General features: G+C 40.6%; 1 protein-coding gene across 3 annotated transcripts in view; it reads right to left on the bottom strand.

Annotated features, from left to right (window-relative positions):
• The window catches only part of rbm44 (RNA binding motif protein 44), a 56,293-nt gene that overhangs the window by 17,312 nt on the left and 19,465 nt on the right, over nt 1–19,516 (bottom strand). For all 3 annotated transcript variants that reach the window (XM_078404481.1, XM_078404479.1, XM_078404482.1), the window contains exons 7-13: nt 15,145–15,322; nt 14,338–14,384; nt 12,715–12,811; nt 10,048–10,117; nt 6,075–6,221; nt 3,414–3,499; nt 3,105–3,178 (exon numbers count right to left, since the gene is read on the bottom strand). In XM_078404481.1, the coding sequence (XP_078260607.1) occupies nt 3,105–3,178; nt 3,414–3,499; nt 6,075–6,221; nt 10,048–10,117; nt 12,715–12,811; nt 14,338–14,384; nt 15,145–15,322 (699 nt within the window). The remainder of the gene's footprint in view (nt 1–3,104; nt 3,179–3,413; nt 3,500–6,074; nt 6,222–10,047; nt 10,118–12,714; nt 12,812–14,337; nt 14,385–15,144; nt 15,323–19,516) is intronic.

The following is a 19,516-nucleotide window of genomic DNA, read 5'->3' as shown; positions in this document are numbered from 1 at the left end:
ATGCAAACCCTAACCTTTTGACAAATTAACATCTTTCCAAAATATTCCATTAATACAACTTTCCAGAAATAATCTTGTAGAGTATGGTTTCAATTTTACTAATGCAATGAAACACCCATCAAGATAAATTGAAATTTAGTTTTTGATTTAATTATCCCAATGAGCTGATGTAAGAAAGGTAATGCCACTGAGGTGATGGGCAATTTCAATATGCAGGTAGACTGGGAAAATCAGGTTGGTTCTGGACCCCAAGAAAGAGTGTTTATAGAGTGCTTCCAAGATGGATTCTTAGAGCAGCTTGTAATGGAGCCTACCAGAGAAAAGGCAATTCTGGATTTAGTGTTGTCCAACGAACCAGATTTGATAAAGAGAACTCGAGGTAAAGGAACCGCTTGGAGGTAGTGATCATAATATGATTAGTTTTAATCTGCAATTTAAGACGGAGAAGGTTAAATCGGAAGTGTCAGTGTTGCAGTTGAACAAAGGGGACTATGAAGGCATGAGAGAGGAGCTGGCCAAGGTAGACTGGAAAGGGATCCTAGCAGGATTGATGGTGGAACAACAATGGTAGGAATTTCTGGGCATAATCCGGAGGACGCAGGATCATTTCATTCCAAAAAGGATGAAAGATTCTAAGGGGAGTAGGAGGCAACTGTGGCTGACAAGGGAAGTTAGGGATGGAATAAAACTAAAAGAAAAGATGAATAACACAGCAAATAGCCGGAAGCCAGAGATTGGGAAACTTTCATAGGACAACAGAAGGTAACAAAACGGGCAATACGGGCTGAAAAGATGAAGTACAAGGGGAAGCTGGCCAAGAATATAAAGAAGGACAGTAAAAGCTTCTTTAGATATGTTAAAAGAAAAAGAGTAGCAAAGTCAAATGTGGGTCCCTTGAAGTCAGACACGGGTGAAATTATTACGGGTAACAAGGAAATGGCAGAAGAGTTGAACAGGTACTTCGGATCTGTCTTCACTAAGGAAGACACAAACAATCTACTAGATGTACTGGAGGACAGAGGATCTAGGGGGGTAGAGGAACTGAAAGAAATTTTCATTAAGCGCGAAATAGTATTGGGTAGACTAATGGGAGTGAAAGATGATAAATCCCCTGGGCCTGATGGTCTGCATCCCAGGGTCCTCAGGGAGGTGGCTCTAGAAATAGTGGATGCATTGGTGATCATTTTCCAATGTTCAATAGATTCGGGATCAATTCCTGTGGATTGGAGGATAGCTAATGTTATCCCACTTTTCAAGAAAGGAGCGAGAGAGAAAACGGGGAATTACAGACCAGTTAGCCTGACTTCGGTCGTGGGAAAGATGTTGGAGTCAATTATTAAAGATGTAATAACGGTGCATTTGGATAGCAGTAAAAGGATGTCCAAGTCAGCATGGATTTATGAAAGGGAAATCATGCTTGACTAATCTTTAGGAATTTTTTGAGGACATGACAAGTAAAATAGATGAAGGGGAGCCAGTGGATGTAGTGTATCTAGACTTTCAGAAAGCCTTTGATAAGGTCCCACACGGGAGATTGGTGACTAAAATTAGAGCACATGGTATTGGGGGTAGGGTGATTACATGGATAGAAAATTGGTTGGCAGACAGGAAGCAAAGAGTAGGAGTAAACGGGTCCTTTTCAGAATGGCAGGCAGTGGCGAGTGGAGTGCCGCAAGGCTCGTTGATGGGGCCGCAACTGTTTACCATATATATTAATGATTTGGAAGTAGGAATTAGAAGCAACACTAGCAGGTTTGCAGATGACACAAAGCTGGGTGGCAGTGTAAACTGTGAAGAGGATGTTAGGAGGTTGCAGGGTGACCTGGACAGGTTGAGTGAGTGGGCAGATGCGTGGCAGATGCAGTATAATATAGATAAATGTGAGGTTATCCACTTTGGCGGCAGAAACAAGGAGGCAGATTATTATCTCAATGGAGTTAGGTTAGGTAAGGGGGAGGTCCAGCGAGACCTGGGTGTCCTTATACACCAGTCACTGAAAGTTGGCGTGCAGGTACAGCAGGCAGTGAAGAAAGCTAATGGAATGTTGGCTTTCATAACAAGAGGATTTCAGTATAAGAGTAAAGAGGTTCTTCTGCAGTTGTATAGGGCCCTGGTAAGACCACATCTGGAGTATCGTGTACAGTTTTGGTCTCCTAATTTGAGGAAGGACATCCTTGTAATTGAGGCAATGCAGCGTAGGTTGACGAGATTGATCCCTGGGATGGCGGGACCGACATATGAGGAAAGATTGAAAAGACTAGGCTTGTATTCACTGGAGTTTAGAAGGATGAGAGGGGATCTTATAGAAACATATAAAATTATAAAAGGACTGGACAAGCTAGATGCAGGAAAAATGTTCCCAATGTTGGGCGAGACCAGAACCAGGGGCCACAGTCTTAGAATAAAGGGGAGGCCATTTAAAACTTAGGTGAGAAAAAACTTTTTTCACCCAGAGAGTTGTGAATTTGTGGAATTCTCTGCCACAGAGGGCAGTGGAAGCCAAATCACTGGATGGATTTAAGAGATAGTTAGATAGAGCTCTAGGGACTAGTGGAATCAAGGGATATGGGGAGAAGGCAGGCACGGGGTATTGATTGGGGACGATCAGCCATGATCACAATGAATGGCGGTGCTGGCTCGAAGGGCCTAATGGCCTCCTCCTGCACCTATTTTCTATGTTTGTATATGCTTAGCAAGTAGAATTGAGCAAAATAACCAATACTGCAGCTTCCCACAATGCCAAAGTAACTTGGATTGGCTTGAAAAGGATAAAAAATACCTTTAGAAAACTGGTATTTTGCTTTATACACAATTATGGAATATCTTAATAATTTGACTTTAGTTTGATGTCCGCAATATTGATGCTGTGTCCTCATTGTTGCTGGCACAATAGACAATATAATTCTCAGCAAAATAAATACCAAGTATTCAGAAATAATTCCCTGGATTTTGGAAAACCTTATTTTAATGAACCTCCACCTGAACGTCTTCAATTCAACAAAAATTTTGATTCAGCATCATTGTACTGTTCAGACTGGTAGAGCATACATTCTTCTGAACTCAGCTCCAACTACAAAGAATAAACTGATCACTGAAGCAATTACCTGTAATCACTGTGCAAATTGCAAAGCCAAATTCCTGACACCTGATACTTCTGAAAAAGTATTCTTAATTCTACCTGGTAAAAGTGGAAGATAAATTCATTGTTTTATGAATATCATGAGGTTGCATACAAAATAATCAATCACCAGTGATGCTCTTCTGCTAGCAATCGGTAAATTTATATCAGATTTTAACTTTAATACAACTACTTGTATTAACTGGATCAATATTTTGAATAAAACAACAGTATTTTGTTGTGGGTTTACTTTATGGGTGAAATACAATTAAATGGTATGTAAAACATTCAGTACCTCTGTTATTATTCTAGGCAATCCATCCACATAAATGTAACTTGTTTGAGCTGTCTCCCTTTCCACAGATCTATCAACATGAACATCTACAAGAGAAGTACAGATCAATTATTACCCCTGACAAATAAACAGACAAAATTAATAATCAGTGTCCATCTGAATGACATTTTGGAAGACAATGAACTGACAAAGTATTCCATTAGAGAAAACTACTAGTAACAAAAGTTTAGCAACTAAATTTATGAATTCTGTAATGGAACAACAGTCCACATAAACAGACCAGTGCCTTTCTTTGCGTACCCGAGAGAGCCAGGAATTTTGGAAAGGTGTCATTGAATGATCAGTGAAGAAAAACCGAAGTGCTGCACTTGAAATAGGAAATATATATGAACAGACATATCAACATAGAAGGTAGTCCATTCAGCTCCTCGAGCCTGCTCCAGCATTTAATAACATTATAGCTGTTCTGACTGAAACCTCAACTCTATGCCATATACCTTGGTTATGATGCATATCAACTCCTACCTTAGAAATGATCTGGACCAACTACAATTTGCCACTGCCGAAATAAATCAACAGGGGATGCCATCTCACTGGCTCTCAACACGACCACTTGGACAATGAATGCATATGCCAGGGTGTTGTTCATCACCTACAGCTAAGTGTTCAACAACATCACCCTCTCCAAACTTATCATAAAAATCAGAGAACTTGATCTCCGCTCATCCCGCTATAACTGGATCCTTAACAACTTATTTGGCAGATCACAATCAGTCCAAATTGGCAACACTTCCTCCTCGAACATCAACACAGTATCTCAAGGTTGCGTTCTCAGTCCACAGCTCTACTCTCCCTGTATCCATGTGTCGCTAGACACAGTTCCAACGCCATCTTTAAATTTGCTGACAATACCACTGTCGTTGGATGAATAACGGGTAATAATGAGTCAAAGTACAGAAGAGAGATTGAAAGTCTGATTAAATAGAAAATTGTGTTCTCAATGTCAGCAAGTCCAAGGAGCTGATCCCTGACTTTGTGATGGAAATAGAAGATCCACTGAGCTGTCTTCATCGAAGGGACGGTGGTCGAGAGAATCACCAGCTTCAAGTTACCGGGCATGCATGTCTCATAAGATCTATCCTGGACCCACAACATTAATGCAATCAAAAAGGAAGCTCATCAATTACTCTATTTCCTAAGGAGATTGAGGAGATTTGGTGTGTATGGTAGAGAGCACACTAACTGGTTGCATCACGGCCTGGTTTGGCAATTAGAATGCCCAGGAACAAAGGAGGCTACAGAGTGTAGTAGACACTGCCCAATCCATCACAGGCACTGACCTCACCACCATCAAAGAGATCTACAGGATGTACTGCATCATAAAAGCAGTCAATATAATCAAGGACCCATAACATTTCGCTCCCACCATCGGGAAGGTGGTGCAAGAGCTCGAAACCTGTGAACAACAGTATCAAGAATAGTCTCTTCCCAGCAGCCATTAGGCTCTAGAACACTACATAACATAAACCTCATTAACTCTTAATTCTCTGTGGACTGTGTCTTGGGTAGCTCTACGGACTTCATTTCACGACAACCTGTGGCAACTTTTGACCTCCAAGGTCGCTGTAAACTCCCAACTCCAAGGACTCATCAATACAGTTTAATTGAGCTCAAAAGGCTACTGTGATAGGACCAAGCTAAATTAAATTTGCATTTTTCAGGAAGAAAATCTTTATTCTTTATCTTTATACAGTGCATTCACAAATATAAGAGTGTTACACCATGCACTAAATGTTCCACTGCGTCACCCACACATAGATGATTTCAGTTAAATGGATGTAGCATTCTTCAAAGTGCACAGCACCATTGTGGCTGGAACCAGATTGTGCTAAAATTAAATCTTGGAAACTGGTGCAAGCAATTTGAGCCTTGGGACAGAGTGAGAATATTTTCTGAGAAGCTGAGATGTCTCCACACCCTTTCCCCAAGCACATGGTCCAATCATCAGCATCAAATTAGAACAGATAGATGGACTGAATGACAGTGGGGAGAGGCAAAACTTGACCAGACACCAGGATTATTCAAACATCATAGGCTTCAAAAATGTTCTCAAATGGTTACATTTTCTCTGTAAATGTTGGTGTAGAAAAGTGATCCAATTTAGCAAGTCGGCAGATCCGCCTCCATAGCTGATTTCCGAGGCAGTCTTTGCGGGCCAGTATTTTGGCCTAGACGAATCATTTCGGTGCCATTGGACACCTCTCGGAGGATGTTACATCTGTTGGTCCAGCAAAATGGATAATCCAGAAAGGCAGTGGTGGACTGTAGTTTATATCAATACAATCAATGTCATTTATAATTTGCTTGTAGTTACATTTAAATATTTACATCACAACTCAAATTTCAAACCTTGCTGCATTGATGAATATTTTTTTTGGTTCTGTAAAATACTGCCATCAATTCTTAGTTCAACAGATCGAGAATCCTAGTGAGAAAATACCACTCAACACATTGTTCTGGAACAGTTGTGGGAAAGAGTTCATTGAAGCAGCTGTGACTTCTAAAAGTAAAGAAACTTTCTACTCAATGGACAATGTTTGTAACGTGTTTACAGGTCTGTTTTTACATTTTATTAAGTATTTTGGTTATCATTCCTCTTACATTCATTGCTTCTTTGGTCATCTGTTGCTGTCACAGCTTCACCTTGACTATTCACCTTCCCTTCTATGCAGTCAAGTCCACCAGAGGAAGTGAAAGTTTCTTCTGCATCAAACCAATCATCAGTTACTTCAAGATCGTTGGCTGTAGCTGCAGAATAAACAGCAGACGTTTATTAGGAGAAAATAAATTTTAAACTTTACAAAAGCTACAGTGCCTTTATTTGAATTACTTAAAATGATCATGAATAGCGCAATAAAAAAATGTTATGTCATAAATTTCATTATAAAACATTGCCAAAGTTGGTTGGATCTCACAGACAGGACCAAGTTGGAGAAAAAAAATGCAGAAACACTTGTGGATGAATTTATTTGCTTCGTGTTCTATAAATGACTACGAGCAAAAAAATAGAATGCAACTAAATCGAATTCAAAGCTAACTATACAATAGAGTTCATTGTTTGATTTGAATACTGTGGAAAGACTCACGATTCAAAACGGGTAGGCAATCATCTATCAGTTATTTAATCATGGAGTTGTCCATAAAAGATCATTGAATATTTAGTCATAGAGTAATACAACGTGCAAACAAGCCTACTGGCCTAACTTGCCATCCCACCTAAGCTAGTTCCATTTGTCAGTGTTTGGCTCATATCCCCATGAACCCTTTTCTATCCACATACTTGTCCAAATATGTTTTAGATATTGTTATTATGCCTGCTAAATCATTTTTTCTAGGCACTCATTCATATTCTTCTTCTTCTTCTTGCGTATGGCATGCAAAGCCTAAAGTTGTAGGTCAAGGGTAGACATCTAGAACAGGGCAGCATCAGTTGCCGGGTGGATGGCCTTGATGCCATGTAAGATTTGAGAAGTTTTCCCTCATTCTGCAAGCAACACCAAACCAAAGAGCTGCAGTTTGGACATTTTAAACGGGAGACTGGGGCTGATAGCGGAGAAAGGCTGCGGTCAGTTTACCAGGGGATGTCACAATCCGTGGGTCCTAAGATGGCCGCAGGACCTCGTGACCAGCCACAAAAAGCAAAAACCTTACAGCCCAGTCTCTAGGTTTCTGCAAAGCCACGGCCAGAACAATGGATGGATATTGGCCATGCAGAAACCTGCGAAACCAGGTCGAAGTCCAGACACTGGGGCACTGACATCAGCATACTCACAATGCCCCAAGCCGACCTACACAGTTAATCTCGTTAAGGGGGCACAATAGCCCATAGAAAACTACCTGGTAGGTGATGGGAAACCAGTTAAACCCATCACCTCGCAACGAAATACCAATTAACATCGTCTGGCCATCCCCGGTACCCCGGACATAAGCGCAGATGAAAGGGAAAACTCAATACATATCTTTTAAACAAAGAGATCCCGAGATCTGGCGGGAGATAGGACGGGTCAGAATAGTATAACTGGCCACGACTTTTGGGTTTTAAACTCAAGAAGAAATACTTCAAGAAGAAATACTGCAAGTCAAACGGATGCAGGAGGAAGAAAAGACAGGCAAGAAGAAGCGAAGTGCAAGAGAGAGGAACCGGCACGCAACTGAAGAAGAAATACTGCAAGAAAACCTGCAAGTCAAACGGATGCAGGAGGAAGAAAAGACAGGCAAGAAGAAGCGAAGTGCAAGAGAGAGGAACCGGCACGCAACTCGAGAAGAAATACTGCAAGAAAACCTGCAAGGAACGCAAGAAACGGAAGGAAGAAACTCAGGGGACAAGCACGACCCTCACGGAAAGCAGCGGAGAAGCAGCACGAACAGCCAGTAACCCCAGTAATAGCCCCATGGTGCGCATGTACCCCGATCCTGCATATCCTGGACATAGTTTAGTGTAGAGGGGAGGGTGGTTTGAATAAACGTGGGTGTGTACATGAATATGTGTTGGTCAATTTTACGATGTGTCGTACGTTCCCCATCTTACAGCCAAGAAATGTCTAGTAGAACTGTGTCTAAGTATTCGTGTAGTGATGCATATGTCGTTTAGAACTGTGTCTAAGTATTCGTGTGGTTATGCATATGTCGTTTAGAACTGTGTCTAAGTATTCGTGTAGTTGTGCATATGTCTAATAGAACTGTGTATAAGTATTCATGGACAATAGTCCCAAGCGCTCAATAAAAGCCTTTTCCATTTAAACCCTGGTCTTCAAATCTGGTCTGGTTGAATTTTTCTGCACTATAAACGCTCCTGCATCTAAGTCCAGTGTCTAGAACCGTAGGGGGTGAGAGGGTCGAACCACTCACGGGGAACCAGTGTGCGCGGCCTGGTCAAGGGATCAGAGCAAGGCACGGGGACCTTAGGTCGGGCGAAAGCTCGGCGCAGAAACCCCTTACAGCCACTAGGGAAAAGCCTCAGTGAACTCATTCATATATACCGCACCTCTGTGTGAAGAAGTTGACCCTTATATCCCTTTTAAACTTTCCCCTTAAACCTACAGCCTCTAGTTTCTGATTCCCCTTCCCAGGGAAAAAGATTGCACATTTACTCTATCTACACTCCACGTGATTTTATACAGTTCTCCAAGATCACTCCTCATCTTTTATGTTCCAAGGAATAAAGTCCTAGCCTGCCCAACCTACTCCTATAATTCCCGATAACAATTGCCTGAGAGTGTTTCAAAGTTTTTGTTAATCTTCTTTGCACACTTTCTAGCATAACAATAACTATAGTGTAATCAAAGCGCTACACAATACTCCAAGCGCAGCCTCACTAATGTCAACTGCAAAAGCATCATAGGCCGAGACATGGAGTAGGGACGTCATGTTGCAGTTGTACAAATAAATGAGTTTGATCGTACTTGGTATTCTATATAGTTCTGGTTGCTAGACTACAGGAAGATGAGGTCACATCAGAGAGTGCAGAAGACGTTCAGCAGGATGTTGTCTGGCTGTAGTTGTAAGGAGAGATTGTATAGGCCGTGTTTGTTCTCATTAGAATGCAAGATGCTGAGGGGTGACCTTATAATGATTTATAAAATTATGAGGGAAATCTTTTACTCAGGTCAGGGGTTTCTAAAACAAGAGGGCATGAATTTAAAGTGACAGTGGTAAAATTTAAAGGACGGAATCATCTTTTCCACAGAATAGTAAATATTTGAAAAAACTTCCAGAGGATGTGGGGTAGGCAGATATAATTACAAAAGTTTAAAAGATGTATAATAAGTTACTTGGACAGGAAAGGTACAGAGAGATATGGGACTAATAGACAATAGACAATAGGTGCAGGAGTAGGCCATTCAGCCCTTCGAGCCAGCACCGCCATTCAATGCGATCACAGCTGATCACTCTCAATCAGTACCCCGTTCCTGCCTTCTCCCCATACCCCCTCACTCCGCTATCCTTAAGAGCTCTATCCAGCTCTCTCTTGAAAGCATCCAACGAACTGACCTCCACTGCCTTCTGAGGCAGAGAATTCCACACCTTCACCACTCTCTGACTGAAAAAGTTCTTCCTCATCTCCGTTCTAAATGGCCTGCCCCTTATTCTTAAACTGTGGCCCCTTGTTCTGGACTCCCCCAACATTGGGAACATGTTTCTTGCCTCTAATGTGTCCAATCCCCTAATTATCTTATATGTTTCAATAAGATCCCCCCTCATCCTTCTAAATTCCAGTGTATACAAGCCTAATTGCTCCAGCCTTTCAACATACGACAGTCCCGCCATTCCGGGAATTAACCTAGTGAACCTACGCTGCACGCCCTCAATAGCAAGAATATCCTTCCTCAAATTTGGAGACCAAAACTGCACACAGTACTCCAGGTGCGGTCTCACCAGGGCCCGGTACAACTGTAGAAGGACCTCTTTGCTCCTAGGGCAAATGGGATTAGCAAGGACAGGTTTCACAGCCAGCATGAACAAGGTAAATTGAAATGGTCTGCTTCTGTGCTATATGTTTCAGATTCTATGTTTACATTTTTTCAGTTAAATATTATATTGGTTATACATATTTTTGAAAAAGAAAGCTTCTCACCCCGTGTTACAAAATCTTCACAGCCACCCTCTGCTTTATCTGGCATATGTTGATAAAGATCACTGTGTAGCTGTAACACAAGATTTATATTATATTTATATTATATTATTAAGTAGTTTCTAACATGGAATACAGCAAGGGGGATGAAATTACTTCTACACCTAGTGGAACTTTAACCAGTTATTCCTCATAGTTTGAAGGTGTGGGATATATTTTGCAAACTATTTGAAAGTTTAGGATCAGTTATAGGCAAGGAAAAAAATTAAAAACTAGTTGCAGTAAATATGAGGGAAAATCAGAATTCTGGAAGCAAAAAATGTCTAACCAGCTATTCTTGAAGTTCAAAGGCATTAGTGGGGGTTGTGGGGTGGGAGGGGGGGTTTGGACAGCACAGACCAGAAACTCACCATGACCAGCCACGTAACACACAAGTAAATTAGAGGCCTGCACGTTGCGCCATATGATTTGCAACCTATAGCCAAAATCTTTCCATCACATACAAAGAACAAGTCTGGAGTGTTATGGAATGCTTGGCATTTATCTTTTTAAATGCAGCACTAACAACTTTAATGAGTCATGATCCCCATCTAGGGCAAATTAACCTCTTAAATTGGCAGCCCGTAAGTCAGCTGAAACATTTGTTCCTAGAACTCAGCAACTGCAATGTGTACTATGTACAAATGGTACTGCAGTTATTTGCTTCAAGGATATTTTACAGTGACATGTACCTAGGTACAGTAAAATTCTTTGTACTGCATGCAATCTGGTAAAAATCAGACCATAGATAAGTACAAAAGTGCAACAAATGTAGTGTAATAGTAGATTTCACCAAGGCAGTACACAGAGATGTCGTGTTTCTGGTGCCAACTTACCCTTCAAGTTTCAAAGTTCTTACGAGTAGAGTCTCACTTTGGTCTTAAAGGCCCATTGTTTTGGCAGCAGCAATGAGTCAGTGTCGCAGGGTTTAACATGGCCCGACGATGCTGCATGGTGTCCTCCACCGCTGCTCTGCCTCTCCGTGTGGCAGCAGGCCGCATCGGATCCACTCGCTCGGCCTCAGTGAAGCTTCCAGTGGTGCCCGATCCACATGTTCTCCTGACTGCAGGACCTTTAACGACCTACTTCACTGACACCTCGGCCCGCGGACGCACCATCCCCTCGCTCCCGCAGCCACCGCTCAGCCTCTGTGCCCTGGGCGCCACCTCTAAACCCCCAGAGTGCCTCCGAGGGTGCGGGAGGTGTGCACACTGCCTGTTCATCGATACTCTCCTCCGTCCGCTGCCATCTTGAAATCGCTTAGTGTGAAAGCACTTTTTAGTCTGCATTCTCTAACATCAAGAAGGATAAGAGTAGGAGGTGCAGGGGAACACTACTGCCTGTAGGTTCTCCTCCAAGTTGCACACTATTTTGATTTGTAAATATATTGGCGATCCTGCATCTCTGCTGGGCCCAAATCCTGGAACTCCAAAAGATCACTGTTGGAATACCTTCACCAGAATGACTGCAGTGGTTCAAAGTGGTGGCATACCATTATCTTCTTGTGGGCAGTTAGGATTGGGCAATTAATACTAGCCTTGTTCACAAGAATCAGGTCCTGGAAATGAATAAACGGTGTCCCTACATAATACAGCAATATTATTTATAACCAAGCATACAAGGGCAAGGAAAAATTTGGAGAAGGAATAAGCAGAGTTAGCGAGGGACTTCCCAAAGTTCAAGGATTTGAAAATACCATTTCCAAGATGGAAAGTGAAATGCGTAAGAGGCCGGAACCGAATCAGCGCAGTTAGACATGGGGATGTGATTTGAAAATAAGGATCAGTATTTTAAAATGAAACTATAATTTCTATTTAACTGTCTAGCGATGACGGACCTCTCCAGAGATCCTGCCTGATCTCCAGCCCTTTGTGTCCTTTCAGAATGTTAATGATGTGGACAATAGTTCCCAGGTTAAATTGGCACAGCGACGCAGCTGTAGAGCTGCTGTCTCAGTGTCAGATACCTGGGTTCAATCGTGACCTCAGTGCTGTCTGTGCGGAGTTTGCACATTCTCACTGTGACCGCATGGGTTTCCTCCGGTTGCTCTGGTTTTCTCCGACATCTTAAAGACTGCCAGTGTAATTGGCCTCTGTAAATTGCCCCTAGTGTGTAGGGAATGGATGTGAAGATTGAATACCATAGAGCTAGTGTGAACGGGTGATCGATGATCGGCGTGGGCTCGGTGGGCCGAAGGACCCGTTTTCATGCTGAATCTCTAAGCCAAACTAAATCATTTTACAAATTCAGTTTACACTATTAATCCGAGCACTATCTTTAGCCCCTACTCCATAAAGCAGGGACTTCGATATCTAATCTTCCACTTGTCCCCCATCTGTAGTTATGGATTGTAAACAGCACCACAAAGACGTGCAGAAAAATCAAAGTTACATCAAATGCATCACCATTGTCTGTTACTCCATCTAGTGGGTTTTTTAGATTATTTTTTTTTGAAAATGAATTTTGGAATCAGTATTGTCTTTCTGATATCCAGATGTCATTTTGTTACATCACTGAATACATATTCCACCATCTTTCCTGCCACCAATGTTAACTAATTTGTCCTGTAAGCTTCTGCAGCTTACACAATGGAATAAGGCTGAAATTTTAATATTTAACTTAAATATTTACTTCTTCAGATGGCTTTGCAGCTTTGTCATCATCATCTCCGTGATGTTTTCTAATTAAGTCTTCACACGATGGCTCTACATTGAAAGCAACTTCATCGCTGGACAGAAAATTAATTTTTAAAACAAGTCAAACTTCATCACAAAACGGATACATTTCTGATATTTTTAAAATATTACATTTTAGCATTTGTATTACAACAATAGTATTAAAAATGAAAAATTCCAAACTAAAAAATTTGTTTTGAAAAAAAAAGCAATTGTGGAAAGTAAGCCCGAGTTACTGTTAAGATTTATAACACTGATCAAGTATCTCTTTCATAAATAGATTTCAAATTCCATATCATGCTGTAACCTCCCCCTTTCCTATCCAGATCACAGAGTATTTTAGATACTTCTATCAATTTTTTCCCTCATCATTCTCCAAAGAAAATAGTCCCAACATCTATAAATATAATCTTGCAAATGTAATACCAGACCCATGAAACATTATTATAAATCTTTCTGGACCTTCTCACATCCTTCCTATAATATGGTAATCTGAATTGAACCTGAATATGAATACAGACCCAGGTTACAAAATGAATTCTATTTTATCAGACACTCATAAGTCGATTTTGTCTGCAAGTTAGAAAATATACAAAAAAAATCACTTTCTGATAATGATACCTTCACAGTATTGTAATGAATATCATCAAAATGTATATGAGACTGATAAGAAAGAACAAGTATAAAAAGTGGAGAGAGGGGAAACTAGTACTAATGTTCACAAGAACAATATACATTTATTAGACTGTTGAATTGAATACTATAACAGGAGCTTGTTTACATGCATGGGTGAACCTAAATCAAGTGTTCATAACCCGGGGAAGACATATGCTCCAGTAGAGGCTGGATTACAGTTTTAAATAGTTTCAGCCATGACTAATTTGTTTTTACTTTCTATGCCTCTATTAAAAACACATAAAATTGTTAATGTATTATTAACCACCCTTTCACTTTCATTGATTTATATTCACATAACTCTAAATCCCTCTGCCCTGCACACCCTTTGGAGTAGCATCCATTAATCTACATTGAATCTTCTCATTGTTCCTACCAAAGTGCATCAGCACACATTTCTCCACATTTCACTTGCCACCTCTATGGCCATTCTATAGTCTGCCAATATTCTATTATAATCTGTCACTGTTCTCTTTGTAATAATGCCAAGGTTTTTATCAACTGCAAATTTAGAGAATTAAGATTTATAATAATAAAGACACATAATAATAGTACCAGATACCAGATCTGTAGTGAGTTTGCTGGCCTCCAGTGGTGACAGGTTTGACAATTGACCTCATCATCCAATATCACTTAAAGGAATAGGAAATAGCTTGCAGCCATGATCATGATCAAGAGATCATGGCCTACTGCAAAAATGAATTTAATAGGCTGGGCTCGGGTCTCATCATTATCAGACAGTAAAATGTGCTCCGTCTAAAATGGCACATGATGCCATGGATAAAGTACTAGAACTGGCATACTACCAGGACTGCCTCCCAAAATCTATGATTTTTGAGAGAAAATAGAAATAAATAAAATGAATAACTCACCATATTCAAGTTTAATGAGTTTTGAAATTTACCTGTAATTTGAATTGCTCTGATACCGTGAAGGTGATTTTTCTCCCAACTGAAATAGTAAAAAATATATATAATAAACTATCAAAAAATGATACTGAGCTGCAATCATTCCACTTACACCTTCCACATATTAATAATTTACATGTCTTCACTGCTTAAGTGAAATTGTGCCTCACTCATGACCATGGAAACATAACTGTTAAACCAGCTAACCTGGGAGTGAATCAGGATCTTTCTAGCCTTTGTTAGCCAATAGTTTATAATTTTAATTAGGTAACTCGTCAATAAAGCATTCACATTTTATAACTGGAAACTGAAAACTTTGCAAAGAACTTACTAACTTGAACCCTCATGCCAGTAAATGTCCAAGACTCCAGGAAGCTGCAGACTGACCACCAAAATAATTTGGAGAAAGATCTTTGGGGATTGAAATTCTACACAACCAGTTCCAGATAACCATGTATGTCAATGCCCAATAATCTGGATCGTGCTGGGTGAGTAAACCACAGTAAACTCTAAAATGTATAATGTAAGTTAACAGCATGGTTTCAAGTTGGCTAAATTCAGACATTAACTGTACAACATCTGTATATCAGTGATCCAGACTCTTCAGATATGTAATGGGTTGCATTGCTATGGGAAGTAGGATATATTCCACAAAAAGCTAACAGTCATTCCAGGTACATGGATAGATCTGAAGGATGTTAAATGCGATTATGGTTGGTCGCTTTAGAAATCTGGCTCTTCAAACAAAAGATGGAATTTGCCTGGTATCAAATGTACAAATAATTTTTAAAGTGAATTCATACCATAGCAGGAACAAATGTACCATATGACAGATTTAACTCAACAGACAACAAAGGGAGACTGTCCAAAGATATTCCTTCCAGCACTTTCTGCTTCATGCCCTCGTAGTTATTCTTAAGCTCTTGTAACGCAGATGATAATGCTGTGCCATTGTCAGTGCCCTCTTCCAATCTTGGGAACCTTTGATTTAAGAAAAATCTTCTATTACTAAAACTCTCATCTTGTATATTTGTTTGTAAATATATTTGTTCCTGAAATACAGACAAAACGGTACACGATAGCGCGACAATTTTAGGCCCACCTTACTCACCATTGGCCTGCGGTTCAAATGGTTGTTATACTTTAATAAATCACTTTTTAAACTTTAATAAATCTCTCCCACTTGCCCAGCCCAGTAATACCTCCAGTCAGCCGCGCCTACGCAGTAATACCTCCGTGTTCGACGTCACAATGGGAATCCAAACTTAACAGTAAAAACCTCACCAAGAAGTGGATTGTATAGCTCAGACACCGATAAGACTTCAAAGACAACATTGAACTAATCCACTAAGCTTAAAATACTTCACCCAATTATTTTGCTGTTGAACTAGTCATCCAACCTTTGGACACCGTCATCCCCAAAGGGAGTGACAAAATCCGTGAAAAAAATGGAATGAATAACAGTGATTATCATAAAATTGTGTTTTGTTTTTTCCCCAGGAAGTTTAAAAATATTTTTGTAAAATGAAACATGCTTGAGAGAATGGTGGAACCAATCAGTTGCAAGTTTCAGCCAACCTGATAATGTTCACATGTCGAAATAGTGGGGAATGAGTTTTAACTACACAGTAAGTTAGTATGAGTGTGGTTGTTGTGAAGCAGTTAGTTATTTCTATGTATTTCTGAAAAATTGCCTGTAAATTGATTAAAAAAAAATATCCTTCACAAGACTGATATATTGATTCAGATGGAAGAACCCAAAGAGAGTTATTGATATAATTGAACAGAACTGGACAGCAGCTGAAAAGGAGAGGAAGTCAAAAAAAAGTTATCCCATGACAGTCATTATAAATCGAAACTGCATAAATGGATTACCAATATTAAGTTCCAAACTAAAAATAACTTGCCAATACTCATTGCACACCTCTCTTCCCCCATTCAAATTTTTAAAAACAATAGCTAAGCCATGTACTGGAGAGCAGTTAATATCTATGCAAGGTAACTTTGTTTAATTAACTGATAGAGTCATAGAGTTATAGAGTCTAACAGTGTGGAAACAGGACCTTCGGCCCAACTTGCCCACACCAGCCAACATGTCCCAGTTACACTAGTCCCATCTGCCCGCGTTTGGTCCATATCCCTCCAAACCTGTCCTATCCATGTACCTGTCGAACTGTTTCTTAAACGCTGCGATAGTCCTTGCCTCGACCACCTTTCTGGCAGCTTGTTCCGTACACCCACCACCCTCTATGTGAAAGGGCACCCACACGCATGTAATATGTGTAAACGAATCACAAGCTCCTTCTCTCCAACCCCATCTATAATTTATTCCTTCACTGCTCTGTGTACTATTAGTGGGATTTTGAATGTTATTTAGATGTTATTAGAGTTTAAAACATTGCCCATAAGATTCTTCTGTGCTGTCTTTGGCTTGATTATGTGGCAAGTGACCAGAAGCACACCTGTCCTACTGTGGTTGTGAAGTCTTCAGCAGCGAAATTCCACTGTACTCAAGGACTAAAGCTCCATGTACCTGTCGAACTGTTTCTTAAACGCTGCGATAGTCCTTGCCTCAACCACCCTTCTGGCAGCTTGTTCCGTACACCCACCACCCTCTGTGTGAAAGGGCATCCACACGCATGTAATATGTGTAAACGAATCACAAGCTCCTTCTCTCCAACCCCATCTATAATTTATTCCTTCACTGCTCTGTGTACTATTAGTGGGATTTTGAATGTTATTTAGATGTTATTAGAGTTTAAAACATTGCTCATAAGATTCTTCTGTGCTGTCTTTGGCTTGATTATGTGGCAAGTGACCAGAAGCCCACTTGTCCTACTGTGGTTGTGAAGTCTTCAGCAGAGAAATTCCACTGTACTCAAGGACTAAAGCTCCATAAATAGAAATAAGGGAGGGAATGGAGCATAACTGTATGGTAAATGTATAGAGGCAAGTATGATGGCCTGGAGTTGAATGATGGGCCTCTGTGACTGGAAAAAGGGCTAGTGTTTGGTGTTTGTTGCAAGGGACCAAGTCTTCCTGATACACTGCTGTAATGTCCAGAGTGTCCACTGCGTTGCACTATATCCTCAGTTAAATATTAGGTGAGATAGGGTAGGTGAGATAGAGTAGGTGAGATAGAGTAGTGCATGCACACACACGCAACCAGGATCAAGCATTTGAAAGTGCAGTAGATGTTCACAAGGCCCCATCAGGTTTCAAAATTGGGCTTTGGATACAATTCAATTACATTGTGAATAAACATACCGTGTGAACAAACCTTTAGTCTATAAAATTCTTTGCCAGTGCATTCCGAGTTGTTAAGTAAGAACATTCTCAACAAGCTTCAGAAAGCTTTGGCCTAATCATGCATCTGAATATAAATGTTTGTAATCCAATTCATGTGAAATGAATGGGTATGGCCTCTATTGTAAACTGGACAACAGACCTGATGCTTGTGGAGATGTACATTAGGTCTATTATTATTATATTAGATTATTCAAAACTTTATCAACATCAGATATCACGTCAATTCATGTCCTGTGTGGTTATTTTAGCTTAACCTTGACAAATAATGACTGGTGAATGGTAATGGTAGCAATGTTGTTATGTAAAGAATTCTGGGTTTACCATTTTAATCTTTTATTTGTGGACAAGGTTTTGCTTGTGTTGCAATAAATGTTTATTATATGGTCCTACTTTGAAAACAAATTCAATTTATATTGGATATGACTATAAAGCATCTATGGTGTTTCACAAAAAGGAAATCAAACGAGAAAAAATTAGAGATGCAAAAGGAGACAATGGGACACAAAGACTGGGACAAGTAGATGCATTTTAATGACTCTCTTGAATAAAGAAAGGCAGGCTTTGGGGAAGAACACCTTGACAGCTGAAGGGAGGGTGAAAGAATTAAGTATGGGGATGCTTTTTAGGACTATGGGAAAATTACAAAAATAGAGACGTGGGAGAACACTAATGATTTTAAAGAGGTTACAAAGTTTAAAATTAAGGCATTCCTTAATTAGACATAAGAAAATAACTGTAGATGCTGATACAAATCAAAGGTATTTATTCACAAAATGCTGGAGTAACTCAGCAGGTCAGGCAGCATCTCAGGAGAGAAGGAATGGGTGACGTTTCGGGTCGAGACCCTTCTTCAGACTGATGTCAGGGGGGGCGGGACAAAGGAAGGATATAGGTGGACAGGAAGATAGAGGGAGATCTGGGAAGGAGGAGGGGAAGAGAGGGACAGAGGAACTATCTAAAGTTGGAGAAGTCGATGTTCATACCACTGGGCTGCAAGCTGCCCAGGCGAAATATGAGGTGCTGTTCCTTAATTAGACTTGTGTGTTTCAGGAAACACAGAGCTGATTAATTAATGGGAGATGGAATACTGATAGCATCGTTTTAGAGGATCTCAGATTTTTGATGAATAAAATGAGGAGCCCATCCATTAGTATGTTAGAATACATAGTTCTAAAGGTTAATAAAACATGGATTAAAGGTTTCAGCAGCAGATGCGGTGAGGCAAAGATGGTGAAGTACAAATGGAAAAGGATTGGAAACAATATGGCTTCAGAAGTTTAGAAAGGTACACTGATCTTAAAAAGTGTGGCTAAAACATAACATGATACACATACTGATGTGGAACAGTGGAACTCTTGTTATACCAAACCATATTGGGGGGGGATGCTGTTCCTTATTGTCAATTGTCTGCTATAACCGATAAAGAGATTATTATTGTATGTATTAGAAATAACTGCAGTTGCTGGTTAATACACAAAAGTGCCCATCAGGTCAGGCACCATCTCTGGAGAGCAATAGAAGGTGATGTTTCAGGTTGGGACCCTTCTTCAAACTCGAATGGGAACTTGGTCTGGAATCCAGGTGAGTTGACAGTTCCAGCCTGCTGGCGGCCAGGGGAGAGGCGAAGATCAACGGAGTCAATGGTTGCAGACACAGTGCTGGTCGACGGTGGCAGCTATGAAGCTGATGGCACAACCTGTAAATGGCCGGCTTAGCGTCGATGGAAGCGGTCAGGTGGCGGGAGAAACTGGGGAAGCAATGGCAGCAGGCGCGGGAGCAGCCAGGGTGGCAGTGACAGCAGCAGTAGGCACAGCTGGCGAGGCAGCATAGTCCAAGGGTGGTGTCAGCAGCCCGGCCTGGCAGTGA

The sequence above is a fragment of the Rhinoraja longicauda genome, chromosome 8, assembly GCF_053455715.1.
Source record: "Rhinoraja longicauda isolate Sanriku21f chromosome 8, sRhiLon1.1, whole genome shotgun sequence".
NCBI classification, from domain to species: domain Eukaryota; kingdom Metazoa; phylum Chordata; class Chondrichthyes; order Rajiformes; family Arhynchobatidae; genus Rhinoraja; species Rhinoraja longicauda.
This window is presented reverse-complemented; position numbering and strand designations above follow the sequence as displayed.